Source organism: Balaenoptera ricei, chromosome 12 (genome assembly GCF_028023285.1).
Source record: "Balaenoptera ricei isolate mBalRic1 chromosome 12, mBalRic1.hap2, whole genome shotgun sequence".
Lineage (NCBI taxonomy): Eukaryota > Metazoa > Chordata > Mammalia > Artiodactyla > Balaenopteridae > Balaenoptera > Balaenoptera ricei.
In genome coordinates this window covers 51,909,620-51,930,659 of record NC_082650.1, presented here as the reverse complement: position 1 = coordinate 51,930,659, position 21,040 = coordinate 51,909,620, and the positions used below count along the sequence as shown (strand labels likewise).

General features: G+C 35.6%; 1 protein-coding gene across 6 annotated transcripts in view; it reads left to right on the top strand.

Annotated features, from left to right (window-relative positions):
- Positions 1-21,040, top strand: part of AFG1L (AFG1 like ATPase) — a 239,307-nt gene that overhangs the window by 81,448 nt on the left and 136,819 nt on the right. For all 6 annotated transcript variants that reach the window (XR_009506196.1, XM_059941464.1, XM_059941467.1 and 3 more), the window contains 3 exons: positions 5,728-5,829; positions 6,754-6,884; positions 18,744-18,843. Coding sequence is in view for 5 of the 6 variants with exons in the window: in XM_059941464.1 (XP_059797447.1) it covers positions 5,728-5,829; positions 6,754-6,884; positions 18,744-18,843 (333 nt within the window). In the remaining variant the exon portion in view is untranslated. The remainder of the gene's footprint in view (positions 1-5,727; positions 5,830-6,753; positions 6,885-18,743; positions 18,844-21,040) is intronic.

Sequence of the window (21,040 nt, the reverse complement as noted above, 5' to 3'; positions counted from 1 at the left end):
AAAACTTCCCTAACATGGGAAAGGAAATAGCCACCCAAGTCCAGGAAGTACAGAGAGTCCCATACAGGATAAACCCAAGGAGAAACATGCCGAGACACATGGTAATCAAAGTGGCAAAAATTAAAGACAAAGAAAAATTATTGAAAGCAGCAAGGGAAAAACGACAAATAACATACAAGGGAACTCCCATAAGGTTAACAGCTGATTTCTCAGCAGAAACTCTACAAGCCAGAAGGGAGTGGCATGATATACTTAAAGTGATAAAAGGGAAGAACCTACAACCAAGATTACTCTACCCGGCAAGGATCTCATTTAGATTTGATGGAGAAATCAAAAGCTTTACAGACAAGCAAAAGCTAAGAGAATTCAGCACCAGCAAACCAGCTCTACAACAAATGCTAAAGGAACTTCTCTAAGTGGGAAACACAAGAGAAGAAAAGGACCTACAAAAGCAAACCCAAAACAATTAAGAAAATGGTCATAGGAACATACATATCAATAATTACCTTAAACATGAATGGATTAAATGCTCCAACCAAAAGACACAGGCTTGCTGAATGGATACAAAAACAAGACCCATATATATGCTGTCTACAAGAGACCCACTTCAGACCTAGGGACACATACAGACTGAAAGTGAGGGGATGGAAAAAGATATTCCATGCAAATGGAAATCAAAAGAAAGCTGGAGTAGCTATACTCATATCAGATAAAATAGACTTTAAAATAAAGAATGTTACAAGAGACAAGGAAGGACACTACATAATGATCAAGGGATCAATCCAAGAAGAAGATATAACAATTATAAATATATATGCACCCAACATAGGAGCACCTCAATACATAAGGCAACTGCTAACAGCTATAAAAGAGGAAATCGACAGTAGCACAATAATAGTGGGGGACTTTAACACCTCACTTACACCAATGGACAGATCATCCAAAATGAAAATAAATAAGGAAACAGAAGCTTTAAATGACACAATAAACCAGATAGATTTAATTGATATTTATAGGACATTCCATCCAAAAACAGCAGATTACACTTTCTTCTCAAGTGCACACAGACCATTCTCCAGGATAGATCACATCTTGGGTCACAAATCAAGCGTCAGTAAATTTAAGAAAATTGAAATCATATCAAGCATCTTTTCTGACCACAATGCTATGAGATTAGAAATGAATTACAAGGAAAAAAACGTGAAAAGCACAAACACATAGAGGCTAAACAATACATTACTAAATAACCAAGAGATCACTGAAGAAATCAAAGAGGAAATCAAAAAATACCTAGAGACAAATGACAATGAAAACACGACGATCCAAAACCTATGGGATGCAGCAAAAGCAGTTCTAAGAGGGAAGTTTATAGCTATACAAGCCTACCTAAAGAAACAAGAAAAATCTCAAGTAAACAATCTAACCTTACACCTAAAGGAACTAGAGAAAGAAGAACAAACAAAACCCAAAGTTAGCAGAAGGAAAGAAATCATAAAGATCAGAGCAGAAATAAATGAAATAGAAACAAAGAAAACAATAGCAAAGATCAATAAAACTAAAAGCTGGTTCTTTGAGAAGATAAACAAAATTGATAAACCATTAGCCAGACTCAACAAGAATAAAAGGGAAAAGACTCAAATCAACAGAATTAGAAATGAAAAAGGAGAAGTAACAACTGACACTGCAGAAACGCAAAAGATCATGAGAGATTACTACAAGCAACTCTATGCCAATAAAATGGACAACCTGGAAGAAATGGACAAATTCTTAGAAATGCACAACCTGCCGGGACTGAACCAGGAAGAAATAGAAAATATGAACAGACCAATCACAAGCACTGAAATTGAAACTGTGATTAAAAATCTTCCAACAGACAAAAGCCCAGGACCAGATGGCTTCACAGGCAAATTCCATTAAACATTTAGAGAAGAGCTAACACCTATCCTCTCAAACTCTTCCAAAATATAGCAGAGGGAGGAACACTCCCAAACTCATTCTATGAGGCCACCATCACCCTGATACCAAAACCAGACAAAGATGTCACAAGAAAAGAAAACTACAGGCCAATATCACTGATGAACATAGATGCAAAAATCCTCAACAAAATACTAGCAAACAGAATCTAACAGCACATTAAAAGGATCATACACCATGATCAAGTGGGGTTTATCCCAGGAATGCAAGGATTCTTCAATATACACAAATCAATCAATGTGATAAACCATGCTTAACAAATTGAAGGAGAAAAACCATATGATCATCTCAAGAGATGCAGAAAAAGCTTTCAACAAAATTCAACATCCAATTATGATAAAAACCCTCAAGAAAGTGGGCAAAGACGGAACTTATCTCAACATAATAAAGGCCATATATGTCAAACCCACAGCCAACATCAGTCTCAATGGTGAAAACTGAAACCATTTCCACTAAGATCAGGAACAAGACAAGGTTGCCCACTCTCACCACTATTATTCAACATAGTTTTGGAAGTTTTAGCCACAGCAATCAAAGAAGAAAAAGAAATAAAAGAAATTCAAATCAGAAACGAAGATGTAAAACTGTCACTGTTTGCAGATGACATGATACTATACATAGACAATCCTAAAGATACCATCAGAAAACTACTAGAGCTAATCAGTGAATTTGGTAAAGTAGCAGGATACAAAATTAATGCACAGAAATCTCTTGCATTCCTATACACTAATGATGAAAAATCTGAAAGAGAAATTAAGGAAACACTCCCATTTACCACTGCAATGAAAAGAATAAAATACCTAGGAATAAACCTACCTAAGGAGACAAAAGACCTGTATGCAGAAAACTATAAGACACTGATGAAAGAAATTAAAGATGATACAAACAGATGGAGAGATATACCATGTTCTTGGATTGGAAGAATCAACATTGTGAAAATGACTATACTACCCAGAGCAATCTACAGATTCAATGCAATCCCTACCAAACTACCACTGGCATTTTTCACAGAACTAGAACAAAAAATTTCACAATTTGTATGGAAACACAAAAGACCCCGAAAAGCCAAAGCAATCTTGAGAAAGAAAAACGGAGCTGGAGGAATCAGGCTCCCTGTCTTCAGACTATACTACAAAGCTACAGTAATCAAGACAATATGGTATTGGCACGAAAACAGAAATATAGATCAATGGAACAGGATAGGAAGCCCATAGATAAGCCCACGCACCTATGGTCACTTTATATTTGATAAAGGAGCAAGAATATACAATGGAGAAAAGATAGCCTCTTCAATAAGTGGTGCTGGGAAAACTGGACACTACATGTAAAAGAATGAAATTAGAAAACTCCCTAACACCATACACAAAAATAAACTCAAAATGGATTAAAGACCTAAATGTAAGGCCAGACACTGTAAAACTCTTAGAGGAAAACGTAGGCAGAACACTCTATGACATAAATCACAGCAAGATCCTTTTTGATCCACCTCCTAGAGTAATGGAAATAAAAACAAAAATAAACAAATGGGACCTAATGAAACTTAAAAGCTTTTGCACAGCAAAGGAAACCATAAACAAGACGAAAAGACAACCCTCAGAATGGGAGAAAATATTTGCAAACGAATCAACAGACAAAGGATTAATCTCCGAAATATATAAACAGCTCATTCAGCTCAATATTAAAGAAACAAACAACCCAATCCAAAAATGGGCAGAAGACCTAAATAGACATTTCTCCAAAGAAGACATACAGATGGCCAAGAAGCACATGAAAAGATGCTCAACATCACTAATTATTAGAGAAATGCAAATCAAAACTACAATGAGGTATCATCTCACACCAGTTAGAATGGGCATCCTCAGAAAATCTACAAACAACAAATGCTGTAGAGGGTGTGGAGAAAAGGGAACCCTCTTGCACTGTTGGTGGGAATGTAAATTGATACAGCCACTATGGAGAACAGTATGGAGGTTCCTTAAAAAACTAAAAATAGAATTACCATATGACCCAGCAATCCCACTACTGGGCATATACCCAGAGAAAACCATAATTCAAAAGGACACATGCACCCCAATGTTCATTGCAGCACTATTTATAATAGCCAGGTCATGGAAGCAACCTAAATGCCCATTGACAGACGAATGGATAAAGAAGTTGTGGTATATATGTACTATGGAATATTACTCAGCCATAAAAAGAAACGAAATTGAGTCATTTGTTGAGATGTGGATGGATCTAGAGACTGTCATACAGAGTGAAGTAAGTCAGAAAGAGAAAAACAAATATCGTATATTAACGCACGTATGTGGAACCTAGAAAAATGGTACAGATGAACCCGTTTGCAGGGCAGAAGTTGAGACACAGATGTAGAGAACAAGCGTATGGACACCAAGGGGGGAAAACTGCGGTGGGGTGGGTATGGTGGTGTGCTGAATTGGGCGATTGGGATTGACATGTATACACTGATGTCTATAAAATTGATGACTGATTAAAAATAATAATAATAATTGCAGCTCCTGCAAGGAGAGCCTGGACGCTTTGGTAAGGTGGTGGTGGAGGAAGCAGTGAGGATGAGAGGCAAGACCAGCATCCCCTGGCCTGCCTGCTGGTTAATGCTGGGTGTGAACCAAACTTGACCACTGTCAGTGTCCCCAGAACTCTGGGCTTTCTGTGAGGGAATAGGCTTCCTGTGCATGCCTTGTGAAATGCTCAGGCTGTTGATGATTCGATTACTAATGTGATCGTAGTGATTAACAGTTTGAGTGCTGAAAATTAGATAATTTAATTATAAGGGTTAACTGTATCTGAATTTCTTTAAGTAAGCCTCATTTTGAAAGCCAGTATTCTCAGCTTTTTAAAAAAGTGTTATAGGACTTCCCTGGTGGCGTAGTGGTTAAGAATCCCCCTGCCAGTGCAGGTGACACAGGTTTGAGCCCTGGTGGGGGAAGATCCCACAAGCCATGGAGCAACTAAGCCCATGTGCTACAACTACTGAGCCTGCGCTCTAGAGCCTGCAAGCCACAACTACTGAGCCTGCGTGCCACAACTACTGAGCCCATGTGCCACAACTACTGAAGCCCACGCACCTAGAGCCCGTGCTCCACGACAAGAGAAGCCACCGCAATGAGAAGCCCGTGCACTGCAAGGAAGAGTAGCCCCCGCTCACCGCAACTGGAGAAAGCCCGCGCTCAGCAACGAAGACCCAATGCAGCCAAAAATAAATAAACAAACAAATAAATTTTTTTTGAAAAAAGTGTCATAATTGGCAATTCTCCAGCTCTAACATCTATTATTTATTTTCAGTGTTTATGTTAGGTGCTAATCTGTATTTTCTTATTTTTCACTGGTAAATTTTCCTATAGTGCCTAAGACAGTTCCTCATCCTTTGTAATGGCCCAATAAATAATTACTTAATTAAAGTTATTTTATTTATACTGTGCCTTTTGGAAGAGAAACTGAAGAATGAATAATCTGTAAATCTTGCCAGTTTAAAAGCATAGTTCTCTGGAGGAAATAGTCCCTGGAGTGCTAACTAAATGTTGTATTTCCTAAAAACAGGATTTTAACAGAAAAGAATAATATCAATATTTTATTTTTAGGTACTTTAGCATAAGAAATAAACACTGCTTTTAAAAAAGTTAACATAGTCTTAAGCTTTCCAGTAGCAGAGTGTGGTTTCATTATCCCAAAGCTAATGAACAATCATTAGAGCAATCAGTACATACTGTTTAATAGTTGTTTTTTTTTTTTAAGGTACAGGGAAAACAATGGTGATGGACATGTTTTATGCTTATGTGGAAATGAAGAGGAAAAAACGGGTTCATTTTCATGGTTTCATGCTAGATGTTCACAAAAGTAAGTTAATGATCTGAAAGAAGTGATTTTTAAATGGACAAACACTACAAAATAATTTTTCTCATCTTAAAGTTCTTAATCTTTTAAAAAATTAGATTTTTGCTAAAAGTAAGATTTTATTTGGTTTCATTTGTTTTGTGCTATATTGAAGCAATTAGTAATGTGTCCAGAGTTGGTCCTAGAGACAAATTCATTACTTCCAAATCAGAGAACAGAGGTTACTCTATGAAGGTCAGGCATTTTCTCTTTCTACTAAGGATCAATAAGAAATGTTTAAGCCTCACCTGTTTCACAAAGTTATTCTTGATTAGGCCTTTTCCTCTGTGTCACCTTAGCATGTAAGCATTCAGTTTGTTCTTGTATGTATGCTTTATTTCTTTGTCAGGGTTATGTTATTTCATCTTTGCATTATTTGTTTACTAGCTATACTGTAACCTTCTCTGGGCAGGAATATTGTACTTTTCTTAGAATACTTTCAGCATTTAGTAACATATAGTGAACGAAGTGGGACTGGCTGGTAACAAGGGAACATCCTGATTAGATATGCTAGACATAGAGCGCAGGATCACCTCCTTTGCCTGCATCTCTGAAATCCTCAGGGCTAAGATCCGTGTGTTGATTCATCAGTCACAATCTAATCATCTATTCTATCGCTTTGTCATCTCTGAAGTGATTGAAGAGTGGAGATGGAATGACCACAAAGTGTCATTACAACCATGGGAATATAGTAATACGTGAACAACTTATTTTGAGGTAGAGAAACTGCAACCAACCTCAATAATCATATTTGTTTGTATGTGAAATTTAAAGTTCATTTTTATGTTCACACTGTGTTTCATTTAGAGATTTTAAAAATATGTTTTAGTTATCTAAAATGTACTGTTAATACAATATTTGATTTGTGTTTAATTTCATCCATTTAAGGAATACACCGCCTTAAACAGAGTTTGCCAAAAAGGAAACCAGGATTTATGGCTAAATCATACGATCCAATAGCTCCTATAGCTGAAGAAATCAGTGAAGAAGCATGTCTCTTATGTTTCGATGAATTTCAGGTAAGGTAGAGATGTTTCATAGACGTAGAATAGTATACTGAATGAAGTATGAGTATTTAAATTCTGTTCCTGATTTTATCAGTTTTATAAATTAATTTAATACATTATCTCTTATGGCTTTAATTTTATTATCTAGTCCAGGGGTCAGCAAACCACAGCTTGCACAGGGCAAATCTGGCCCATCTGCTTTTGTATGGCCAGTGAGAAGAGGAAGATTTTTATATTTGTAAAAGGTCATTAAAAAAAAGAAAAAGAGGGGCTTCCCTTCCCTGGTGGCGCAGTGGTTGAGAGTCTGCCTGCTAGTGCAGGGGACACGGGTTCAGGCCCTGGTCTGGGAGGATCCCGCATGCCGTGGAGCGGCTGGGCCCGTGAGCCACAACTACTGAGCCTGCGCGTCTGGAGCCTGTGCTCCACAACAGGAGAGGCCGCGATAGTGAAGAGGCCCGCGCACCACGATGAAGGGTGGCCCCCGCTTGCCGCAACTGGGGAAAGCCCTCGCACAGAAACGAAGACCCAACACAGCCAAAAATAATTATTAAAATAAATAAATAAATAAAAGATTACTATTTAAAAAAAAAAGAAAAAGAAAATGTAACAGACACCGTATATGGCTTGCAAAGCCTAAAATATTTACTATTCTGCCTTCTATAGGAAGTTTGCCTACCCCTATTTTCTAGTCAACGGATTCACATTTCCCCTACACCACGATGGAGATAATATAATTATTACAAAATAATGTCTTTAAAGATGTTAGACTGTTTTTTAAAAGTGTTATTAAAAAAAAACAGGTGATTCACACATCTCATTTAAGCTTCACCACTTATCTGTGATGAAGGAAGAGAATTGCCCTAGTTGAAATTTCTTTTTCCCAGTTGAAATTTTAAAGTTTATTCTAGTTTTAGGATTCAAAATTGTGCGTTTAAATTGGTAGTACATTATTTCCTGATCTTTATTTCTTATGAGAACAACACATCAAAGCAAACACCATGTCTTATGCTTATTCTGTATCCTATGTCATGCCCAGTGTTATAATAGTAGTAATAAATAATAATATAACAATAACAATAATAATAATAATAGAAGATACTCTAGGTTAAGAATTACTTTCTCTTTATTTGACTGCTCTTTTTAGTAGTTATGAAATGTAATAGTTGGTTTTTCTAAGATGCTTACCATAAGAGCAATTGATTATTGGAATGAAAATAGAAAAATCCACAAGGACTGAATATAAGCTTAAAAACGACATCACACCCAAAGCTTTTGAAAAAATATTTCTGGGGCTGAGTGCAGAAACTCCTGTCTCATTGCCTAGAATAAAGGCCCAGAGAACTTTCAGGAGTAGCAGACTAACATTTGTTATATACCTACCCTGAGGCAGGCCCTGAGTGATTCATACATCTCATCTAAGCCTCACAGTGTATTTGTAATGAAGTGAGGAAATTGCCCTAGTTGAATTTTAGAGTTTCTTCCAGTTTTAAGATTCTCTGAAATTATGCATTTAAATTGGTAGTGAGTTATCTCCTGTTCTTCTGTGCTTAAAAACCTGGGTTAGTGGAAAGATGATGTGTCCAGGATGCCTGTATCGCAAATGAGGCATGTAGGTCTCCTCTAGCAACTCGATACTCATAGCTAACAGTGGTCTCGATTTATGATAGAGGAGAAAGGAGAATTTTTACCAGGAATGGTGTTATACTGAACCATGTGGGGAGGAGGAATTTTTATTTCTTTCTCCCTTCAATCATATTCAGACGGCCTGGCACTCGCACTTTGTATTGTAGAACTACAAAGGTCTTCAAAAGAAAGGCTTATGGAAAAGAGATGTTCCTCTGCTACTCTGAAGGTATACTAAGTACACCGGTGTACTGCAGAAAGAGAAGGGCCTCATTTAGTTCTAAAAATAGCACCAAGTTAGCAGTTATGTGGACTTTAACAACAAAAGTCAGTGTTGAATCAGTGAAGGCCATTTCTCTTGATTTCTTATTATGAGTCTTTTAACCAAAATATCTCTAAACAAAGTTGAATCGACACAGTTAAATGTTTTTTTCCATTTAGAAACAGAAGTTTTATTGAAACAGGGAAACAAGTGATGTGAACAAAGCACTATTTCTATATGTTACTTGTATTGTGTCAACTTTTTAAAGCAAAATAAACTTATACACGACTCAGGACCTTCTCCTTTTGCCACAGTTATCAGGTATTTGTCACAGTTAAATTTTTTTTTTCATATGGTTTTTATTCTTCAATTTGTTAATATGGTGTATCACATTGATTGATTTGCGTATATTGAAGAATCCTTGCATCCCTGGGATAAATCCCACTTGAACGTGGTGTATGATCCTTTTAATGTGTTGTTGGATTCTGTTTGCTAGTGTTTTGTTGAGGATTTTTGCATCTGTATTCATCAGTGATATTGTCTGTAATTTTCTTTTTTTGTAGTATCTTTGTCTGGTTTTGGTATCAGGGTGATGGTGGCCTCATAGAATGAGTTTGGGAGTGTTCCTTCCTCTGCAATTTTTTGGGAGAGTTTGAGAAGGATGAGTGTTAGCTCTTCTCTAAATGTTTAATAGAATTCACCTGTGAAGCCATCTGGTCCTGGACTTTTGTTCATTGGAAGATTTTTAATCACAGTTTCAATTTCATTACTTGTGATTGGTCTGTTCATATTTTCTGTTTCTTCCTGGTTCAGTCTTGGAAGGTTATACCTTTCTAAGAATTTGTCCATTTCTTCCAGGTTGTCCATTTTATTGGCATAGAGTTGCTTGTAGTAGTCTCTTATGATGCTTTGTATTTCTGTCATGTCTGTTGTAACTTCTCCTTTTTCATTTCTAATTTTATTGATTTGAGTCCTCTCCCTCTTTTTCTTGATGAGTCTGGCTAATGTTTATCTTCTCAAAGAACCAGCTTTTAGTTTTATTGATCTTTGCTATTGTTTTCTTTGTTTCTATTTCATTTATTTCTGCTCTGATCTTTATGATTTCTTTCCTTCTGCTAACTTTGGGTTTTGTTTGTTCTTCTTTCTTTAGTTCCTTTAGGTGTAAAGGTAGATTGTTTATTTGAGAATTTTCTTGTTTCTTGAGGTAAGCTTGTATTGCTATAAACTTCCCTCTTAGAACTGCTTTTGCTGCATTCCACAGGTTTTGGATCATCGTGTTTTCGTTGTCATTTGTCTCTAGGTATTTTTTGATTTCTTCAGTGATCTCTTGGTTATTTAGTAATGTATTGTTTAGCCTCCATGTGTTTTTTACATTTTCTCCCCTGTAATTGATATCTAGTCTCATAGCGTTGTGGTCAGAAAAGATGCTTGATATGATTTCAATTTTCTTAAATTTACTGAGGCTTGATTTGTGACCCAAGATGTGATCTATCCTGGAGAATGTTCCACGCGCACTTGAGAAGAAAGTGTAGTCTGCTGTTTTTGGATGGAATGTCCTATAAATATCAATTAAATCTATCTGGTCTACTGTGTCATTTAAAGCTTGTGTTTCCTTATTAATTTTCTGTTTGGATGATCTGTCCATTGGTGTAAGTGAGATGTTAAAGTCCCCCACTATTATTGTGTTACTGTCGATTTCCTCTTTTATAGCTGTTAGCAGTTGCCTTATGTATTGAGGTGCTCCTATGTTGGGTGCATATATATTTATAATTGTTATATCTTCTTCTTGGATTGATTCCTTGATCATTATGTAGTGTCCTTCCTTGTCTCTTGTAATATTCTTTGTTTTAAAGTCTATTTTATCTGATATGAGTATAGCTACTCCAGCTTTCTTTTGATTTCCATTTGCATGGAATATCTTTTTCCATCCCCTCACTTTCAGTCTGTATGTGTCCCGAGGTCTGAAGTTGATCTCTTGCAGACAGCATATATAGGGCTCTTGTTTTTGTATCTATTCAGCAAGCCTGTCTTTTGGTTGGAGCATTTAATCCATTCATGTTTAAGGTAATTATCGATATATATGTTCCTATTACCATTTTCTTAATTATTATGGGTTTGTTTTTGTAGGTCCTTTTTTTCTGTTATGTTTCCTTAGAAATGTTCCTTTAACATTTGTTGTAGAGCTGGTTTGATGGTGCTGAATTCTCTTAGCTTTTGCTTGTCTGTAAAACTTTTGATTTCTCTGTCGAATCTGAATGAGATCCTTGCCAGATAGAGTAATCTTGGTTGTAGGTTCTTCCCTTTCATCACTTTAAATATATCATGCCACTCCCTTCTGCTGAGAAATCAGTTGTTAACCTTATGGGAGTTCCGTTGTATGTTATTTGTCGTTTTTCCCTTGTTGCTTTCAATAATTTTTCCTTGTCTTTAAGTTTTGTCAATTTGATTACTGTGTGTCTCGGCGTGTTTCTCCTTGGGTTTATCCTGTATGGGACTCTCTGCACTTCCTGGACTTGGGTGGCTATTTACTTTCCCATGTTAGGGAAGTTTTTGACTATAATCTCTTCAAATATTTTCTTGGGTTCTTTCTCTCTCTCTTCTCCTTCTGGGACCCCTATAATGCAAATGTTGTCACGTTTAATGTTGTCCCAGAGGCCTGTTAGGCTGTCTTCATTTCTTTTCATTCTTTTTTCTTTATTCTGTTCCGTGTCAGTGAATTCCACCATTCTGTCTTCCAGGTCACTTATCCGTTCTTCTGCCTCAGTTATTCTGCTATAGATTCCTTCTAGTGTATTTTTCATTTCAGTTATTGTATTGTTCATCTCTGTTTGTTTGTTCTTTATTTCTTCTAGGTGTTTGTTCTTTAATTCTTCTAGGTCTTTGTTAAACATTTCTTGCATCTTCTCGATCTTTGCCTCCATTCTTTTTCCAAGGTCCTGGATCATCTTCACTATCATTTTTCTGGAAGGTTGCCTATGTCCACTTCATTTAGTTGTTTTTCTGGGGTTTTATCTTGTTCCTTCATCCATCACAGTTAAATTTTTGATTAAGGTATTGAAATTAAAATTTTAAAAGTATATTAATACCCAACCTTTGTAAAGTAATTCATGGTTTGCCAAGTGTTTTTACATCCTTACTTCATTTAATTCTATTAAATAGTTACTGTTATTTCCATCATGTATATGAGGAATATAAAGGCATCAGAATTTCTTAGGTATCAGGTAAAACTCATTACCCTTAACTTAAAAAATGTAAATTTTAAAACATTCAGAGAAATGAGTGGCATGTTTCTGTGACATGAGGACCATTGGCAAGACTGTTTAAGAAGGTTAGGAAAAGTTAAAAGTATGGTTGTACAAAGCAGATCCTGAGAAGATTTATGGCAAGCAGGGCCAAATTACCCATTAGGCACCATCAGTATGGTGCTGAGGGTCCATGATAGTTTTAGGGGCCCATGAAAATATTTTAATTTAAATTCTTTTAAAATTTGAAGAAGAAATGAATATGTCAATAATGAATCCAGCCTGTATCTGTCTGCATCTGTACTATATTTGTCTTATACCAATACAGTTATAAAATATAATTTATGTATATATGTATATTTATATATATATTTTTTTAAGTAAATTTATTTTTTAATTGAGGAAGGGGCTTCTGAAGGTTAAAGGGCCCATGAAAGTCATAATGCCACCCTGATAGTGAGGTCCTAACAGAAACCTGTCTGGTTGCTCTGGGCATTCTCCATTGAGTTCAGATTTTAGAAGATTGATACATGGTTGGGAAGAAGGAAACAAAAGCAACTATCTATCAGGATGAACCAAATCTTGTAAAAGAAATGTAAGGCAACAAAAAGGATTTTTCAAATTATATATTAAGGATGTGTAAGGGAGATCAAGAGGGAGACAGACCTCTTGCTTATAAAATGTTCCTTGCTAACGAAGAGAAGAAAGTGGATGTGATGGCTCTGTCTGTCTTCTCTTGCCTTATCCAGAGTTGGTTTGATATTCATTCATTCACTTACTCATTCATCCCAGTTGTCTTAAAGAGCCTTATTCCATACGACAGAACCCTATCTGTCCCACAGCCAAATGGATCGTGTCTGGATATCTGATCTATGAGTAGCCAGTCCACAAGCTTGTCAACAACCTTGGACTTGTGTGATGTGGCCTGGGGGTTGAGCCAATCATATACTTTTTCTCGTGTATTTGAACTAAAAGATGCAGAGGGAAGTGCCCTCTTAGTAATGAGACAGGAACAAAGAGACATAGGAAGTAGCTGAATCACATTAGGAGGAGGAGTACCAGGGTGCTCCCTAGACAGCTGCAGAGCTACCTGTATAAATATATATTGGTACATGGTATAAATATGTATTCATGCCAATCTCCAGTTCCTGTTCCCAGGAGGTGCTTTCAGTGCTGTTCCATCCTGAGGTCTCAAGTATAAACCCATTATGTTTAGCTGAATCTCCTGTGCCTGTTTCTTGCAAAGAGTCTTGATGAGAAAGGAACTATTCAATTCATGTTTTGCTCTTATCTTTTGTGTCAAGAAGGATTTCCCTATGATCTAGAAAAGATAGAATAAATAGGAGTACTGTGAGGAAATCTCACCTTCCTTAATATAAAATCTGTTACCTCTAATGGAAGGTTTACCTGATGAACCAAAGCCCAAGAAAAGCAAAGAGATGAGGTATCTAGTAGGAAGCTTTTGGCTGCAGGTAACAGAAAACCCAACTTAAAAGGGCTTAAACTTGAAGGTGGGATATATTATGCTATATAAGTTGGTGTCATTCCCCTTGCTCAAACCCCCCTGCTTCCTCTCTAACATTATCTCCTATACTTTCAGATTCACTCAATGCTCCCTACTTTTTCCAATCCTATTTTCTTCATAGATTAGGGAACCGTAGTTAATAGTGGGTGTTATACCAAATGCTACTTTCTCACCAGGGCGCTGAAGAAAATATGCACAGAGACAACAGAACAAGACTGAAAAACAAATTGATTGCTTTTATTTGCTCACAAATTTCAGTGTAGCGTTCTAGTATGTTAGAGTTGACCCTCTTCCCTTGAGCAAAGTTGGCCTAAATGTCCTAGAATGAAAAATGTTAATAATCTTGCTGTTTTGTTTCCCCTGAAGTACCAAACTTGAACCTTGGAGCTTACCACTGCATGCAAGAAAACACCAATATTTGCATACACCCCTTTTGGAGAAGAGCCAGGGAAAGCGAGAATCTAAGGGCAAGAATGTGTCCCCTAAGGGCAGAGTGATCACTGAGCAGAGCCTAGATTTCCTAGTTTTAGTATCCTGGACTATCTTTCACTGGTCTTAGAGAAGCTCCTCTAGCACATCAAAACTGGATTAATTACAAGTCCAGATCTCTACTTGTCCCCCTTTTCTAAAAATCAAAAGGATAAAATGATACCCCAGAATATTGCTGTACCAGCACTCTGACCCCCAACATCTGTACAATTTAGAACAAACAAGCCAAGCCTTTGCACTTTCTGCATGGAATAACCTCCCCCACATGTCCATCAGGATAACTCCCTTACTTCTTCAGATCTTTGCTCAGTTACTTCCTTAACAAGGCCTATACCCTGTTTAAAATTGCAATTTGCCATTGACCCCCACTCTTCTAATGCCCCTTACCCTCCTTTTTTTTCATAGCATATATTGCCTTCTGACATATATTTACTTATTTATTGTATTTTTTGCTTATTATCATTATTTCTCTACAGGAATGTAAACTTGAAGGCAGGAATCTTTGTGTTGCTAATTGACGTATCTGAAATGTCTAGAACAGTGCTCGAGAATGAATTAATGAACAATAATAATGAGTAAACGGATGAATGAATAAATCTTAGTACCAAATGATAACTATTGAAGTAGTCCCCCAACTAAGTCCCACTTCCCTTATATTTAACAACCTGCATTTTTTCCTGTCAACATTCTAAGTTATCTTCATATTTTTGTCTAATTTAATAGGTGAAAAATAGGATCTCATTGTTTTAATGTATATTTCTTTAAGTATTATTATGGTTGATTTTTTTTCATTATCTATTTGCTTACTGTTAATATCCATCTTTTATGAACTGTTTGATTCAATGCCCATTTATTTATTAGAAAGCTTTTATTTTATCTATTAGTATATTCTGTAATAATATTAGCTACTGTTTACTGTGTGCTTTCTGTGTTCCTAACTACTGTACTATGCTATGTATCATTCCATCTACAGCTAAAATTCTGTATAGCTATATGTAAATAATATGGACTTAACCTAGCATACGTAACATATATAGGTAACAGTCATAATTAACATTTTTTGAGGATTTACTGTATGTATCGTAACGATTTTGCAGAGTAGTTGTTATTACTGCCTTTATTGGATTGATGAGGGAATTAAGGGTCAGAGAGGTTAAGTGACTTTTCCGAGGTCATACAGCTGGTAACTACGTTTGAATCCATCATCAGTGCTCTTATTCACTAGTAGTAAAAGCTATGTTATGTGTTCTCTTTGCTATATGTCTTCTATTATGTGTTTAAATATACAGACCTAGAACTGGGTGGGCTTTTAGTAGATGTTTTAATGATGGAACCTAAAAATTATCCTTAAGCCTATTAAGCCTAGTACGATACATTGCTGATTTACTAGCAAAGAATTTTTTAGGCACTTTAATCTTAACAACAGTATGTCTGCAATCACCACTTCACTTTTCAAATTGAATCCTATTAGTGGTCTTGATTTTTAACTAGTTATTATTGGTCATTAGGTGGTGTTAATTAATATAATATTTATTTTACTAGGGGGATGAATGGGAATTGTTGCTGCTTAAAAACAAGAATATAGTCTTTTCTCTTGAATTTAGGGCATTTTTAAGATTATGTTTTCGTAGCATTCGGATTACATTTGCAGAAGGTATTCCTCATTAGCTTGGTCATCTTTACTAAGTGTAGCATTTCAGTTTTACGTGTGATAGATACAGTATTCTTATCTTGTTTGAGAAATTTGTAGATAGGATGTTTTTATGCGTTTTAATTACTGAAATAAAAGAATAAAGTTTTCTTTAGCGTCTTCATTATATTCTCTTTGAATATTAACATTTCTTATTAAACCATTTGTGATTCTGAAGATATCAGAATACTGAAGGAGACCGAATTTTTAAAAAATGTTATTTTTTCAGGTCTCTTTTTAGGGACACTGGATAGATGTTTTACTAATATGGCCCCTCCCAAGAAAAAAAGAATTCTGATGAGCAGAATATCATTCAGAATTCTCCTCTGTAAGCTATCAATATCATTTAAAAAATAGTTTTGACCGTTTTTATAAAACAGCAAAGCTATTAAAAACTGCTAATAAAAATAGATGCTTATTTCTGTGCTAATACTAATTACTAATAATGCATGCTTATGTTTGTCACTCATTACATGGCACTGTACCAATCAGTGGATGACTGAGACTCAAGCACTTACACATGTAAATTAACCGTTAGATTTTTTTTTTTCCTTTTTTAACTTAAGTGAGTCATAATGGAAAGCAACTCTAGGTCATAAAAAAATCTTCTCTCTTTAATGCTAATGAAATGTCTCCACTCTCTGTATTAGCAGACTACCCTTAGTGGTAATCTGTAGCCTTCTCTTTTGTTCCTGGTGGTAATGAAATGCTGGGTGCTGAAAAAGCTCGCTCTTCAAGAATGTGTGGCCAATTGTCTTCTGTTCACTTATACTGTAAAATTGCTGTTCCCCAGCAAAGCTGAACAAGTGCGGGGACAAGATCAAAAGAGTATACATTGGCACCCGGCTACACCAAGTGACTCCTGCTTTATTAATTAGCCATAGCTTCTCCAAGTTAATTTGCTCTGCTAGAGCAAAAACATTCTGTAATACAAAAACAACAAATTATAATTCAACCACAAGTCCTTATTGTTTGCTTTCTTCAACTTTCAGTTTAAACCTTTGTACAGTGTTATAAGCTAAACGTCCCTTCACTTTTCTGAACCTTAGGGCACAAAAGCTATTTTTATTTTTTTCAAGAACCTCAGCGAGATAGTCAAATGATCATTTTTATTCTCTAAAATTGGGTAATTTTAATTGATATCATTCTTTTTAAAAGTCAGTGTATTGGGAATCCAATTTAAAAGTGCAGTTGCTTCTAAAATTTGCAAGCTTGTTCTGTCCTCTCATCAGAAATGCCACTGGTGTTTAAGCATTTGAAAAGGGCCTTCTCTGTGAGTGTTTTGGCGGAAGCAAAATTTGACAGTGATCCTAAGCTCCAAATTAAATAATATCAGTACCACTTTCCTTTTCATTTTAATCACCACTTTGTAAGTTCCTGAAGTCTTTTTAATTTAAGGAATCTTCAGTAGTTTTTTAGTTAATGTTTTAAAGTTATAGCCTGAAACAGCAAAAAAAAAAAGATCTGCACATTCATTCCCATATCCCGGTTTGGTTTGGTTTTGTTCAGGCGGAAAGGAAATAATTAAACTTTTGAGTAAGATATCAGCTGAAAGAGAAAAGTGATTTAGACCTCTGTCACCCAGGTTGTTGTTGTTCATAGTGTTATAACCATTTAGATGGCAACTTTCAGTATTACGATCTAATTTGAAAGAATTCCACTAGTTTCTGTGTACTTTAACATGGTTTAAAAATAACAATGTGATATATATTATGTGATATATTTTGTGAATATAAAATAAGTTTTATTGAGATTATCTAAAATGTGCTGTTAAAGGAAGATCAAAGCATTTTTACATTGGGAGTATCTAAAACCCATGTTATTATATTCTTAGAGGAAGGTGCAATGATTAACATCAATCTTCACTATATATTTATTTTTTGAAGACAACTTCATTCCCTCCCTAATTTCTGTATTTTTGGGGATTTTTTTTTTCGGGAGCTCTGTATTTTATTTTTATTTTAGTTTTTTTTTCACATCTCTATTGGAGTATAAATGCTTTACAATGTTGTGTTAGTTTCTGCTGTACAACAAAGTGAATCAGCTATATGCATACGTGTATCCCCATATCCCCTCCCTCTTGAGCCTCACTCTATTTTTGGGGATTTTAAAAAGCTTTTTAAAAAGTTACCATTAAGCTTACTTGCTAATTGTGGATTTTTAAAAATAATTTTAGAAAAGATCAGTGGTTATATGTATCTCTGTAACTTAGATGAAATAGTTTTATCTGCATTATGCATTTCTGGTTTTGTCAGAAGCTTTTTTTTTTTAAGCACTGTGTTAACCATTCTTGTAAGGTTTTTTTTTTTTTTTTTGGTAGAAGGAATATTTTTGTTTGGGAAGGTTAGCAGAGGCTGGCTGTGCTGGAAGTGACTGCAGTGCCTTTTGATTATTCATGGACAGTAATAGAAGGCACTTAAAAAGAACAATGAAATTGCTTATTTTTGTGATGGGCCATCTGTTGAATTGTTTTGTGCAACAATTGCACAATAGTATCTATGTCATATCATTCTATTTTCAACAGCAGCTGATTATGTCTCACTGGCTACTTGTCCTTATTTCTAAAGTCCCATGACCATTTAAAGTCACCTTTTGAGGGACCTTTGCCAGAAAGGTATTAGAAATCTCAAATAGCCTGTGTTTTTTTTTTTTTTTTTCTTTTTCTCTCTCTCCTCTTTATTCGGGAGGGAGGCTGTGATGGGAGTAGGAGGGGGGAGTTGGTCATGTTAGTTCTAATTAGTTAGACTTCCTAGATGTTTAGGACAATTATCTGTGCTTTCCACCTGTAGTTCTATAAAATAAGTTAACATAGAATCATTTGATAATTTGCATAGAAATGATAGGCTTGCAAAAAAGAAGAGTCAAGTTTAAAGACTGCAGGCTTTCATGCTTTTAATTATCTACTCTTTTCTTCATAATAATTAGAATTTTTCTCTTGGAATTCACTTCTATCTTTAAAAAAAAAAAAAGGATGAACCATTAGCAAATTTGTTAGAGCAGAAGTGAAATTAAAATAAAACAAATGTATTGCTGTCCACAGGTCACTGACATTGCTGATGCCATGATTCTGAAACAGCTTTTTGAAAATCTGTTCAAAAACGGGGTCGTCGTTGTGGCAACATCCAACAGGCCACCGGAAGGTAAAAACAAACATTGTGCTGTAGCGTCTTATCCAATTAGGTAGAAACGAACAAGCTTTTAAAAATTCACAATTTTGGACTCATTTTATTGTGTTAATAAATCTGATTACTTTGCTTTATCCTATGTTTTATAACTAACTTAATCTGAAAAATCAGTCGGTATTTGTATAATATTTGAAAAATGTTTATATTCTTAGCAAGCTAAATCCAGGTGATCTCCCATGTTTGATGCACTTGCAGTTTTTCCCTGAGTATTAGATATGCCATGTGTGCATATCAAAAAAATACAGGCCTCTCTAACTGCATTTTATGGGCCATAAAAGAAATTCAATGAAATGAAAGAAAAAGTTCCTAACTGAATCTTGGATAAAGACTTAAAGCTTTCCTGCATAAGTGGTTTCTGATACTTCATTTATCATTTCTGAAAAAGCACTTGTGGCTTATTAGGACATTATTTAAGAATTGAAATACAAGAATATATAGATAAAAACAACAAGTTTAAATTTTGTGTCTTTCAGCCCATCATGTGGTCAGTTGAAGGTTGAAGGAACCCAAAATAATACTTTATGCATTCTTAATATTAACATCTGACTGGAATGCTATTCTGCCAGATACCTGCATGGCTAAGTTCTTACCTCTTTCGGGTCTTTGCTCAAAGGTTACTTTGCCAATGAAGCCTAGACTCATCTCCCATTTAAATCTACAACCCATGCTCTTTTTTCCCGGCACCACTTCTCTTTACCTGCTCTATTTTTTTCACATAGCACTTATGGAGCCACCATGTAGTTTACTTATTTACTATATATATAGTTTATTATCTGTCCTCTGCCAGGATGTAAAAGCTTCAGGAGGGCAGCAACTTTTATCTCTTCTGTTCACAGATATACATATTTTAAGCACCTGAAACAGTGCCTTGCACATGGATGGATCTCAGTAAATAGTCTTAGAATGAATGTTGAATAAATGTGTGTTCTTAAAGGATCTCTCTGGCTGCAGTACTGAGAATAGATTGTGGGGATGAGGTTTCAAGGTTGGAAGTAGGGAGACCATTTAGGAGATGACTGTAACAATCCCGAGGGGACATGATGGAGCAGCGCAGGTGGGTAGGAGTGGTCAGATTTTGTAGACAGAGTCAAAAGGATTTACTGATGGAATGAATATGGGGTATGGAAAAAAAAAAAGATCAAGAACTACTCAAAGATTTTGGCCTGAGCAATTGGAAGGATAAAATTGCTGTTTACTGAGATGGGGAAGACTATAGGAAAAGCTAATTTGGGTAGGGAAGTAGGGTTTCTACGATTATGAGGCTGATGCATTTAAGAGTTTGGATTTCAATGGAATGGTTTGGACTGGAGATATAAATTTGGGAGTCATCAGTCCTAAAGGAAGCTGGTAAGAGCAGCCAGTGAGTAGGAGGAGAGCCAAGAGAATGTCAAGCAAGGAAAAGGAAAGTGGTACAAAAACGATGGATGATCACCTTTGTTAAATGCTGCTAGGAGGTGAAAAATGAGGTTGAGAATTGACCACTGGAATTGGTAACATGGAGTTTATAACTGAACCTGAAAAGAGCAATGTAATAGTGTGAGTTTTTTCTTTTTAAATTAAGTCATGTCACATTAATGACTTATAATGAATTTGTAATCTACTAATATGCCCAGATATTACTATGTGAGCTTTTGTCAAACTAGGTCTCTCTCTTTCTATATATTTGTAGTTGATCTCTTTTTTCTTCCTATTACATTTCAGCTTATTATTTTGTCTACGTTGTTCCATATTATTGATTTATGTTGATATTTTTTGAAGTATGATTCTAATAAATTATTTTTAGCTACCCTTACTAGCTATGACATTTATAAACTTAGTAATCGTGCTTCTATGTCTTCAGCCATTCATTAACTAAAATGTGTAAATAGGGTAGGGCCAAGTTTAGACTCCTGTAGTATACCATTAGAGGCCTTACTTTAGGGAGACGTTAATTAGTTAATCAATACCTTAAGACCTAGTTATTCAAACAATTACAGTTATACCTAATCTGTTACACTATAAGAGAATTATGAATGATTTTGTCAGATGCATTTATTAAAATCCTTATAATGTTATATATAGCATTCTTGTGATTTATTAGTGTAACAACTCTATGAGACAAGGCAGTGAGTTTTTCATATTAGATCATCAATGGGGATGTGAGGCTTGACTC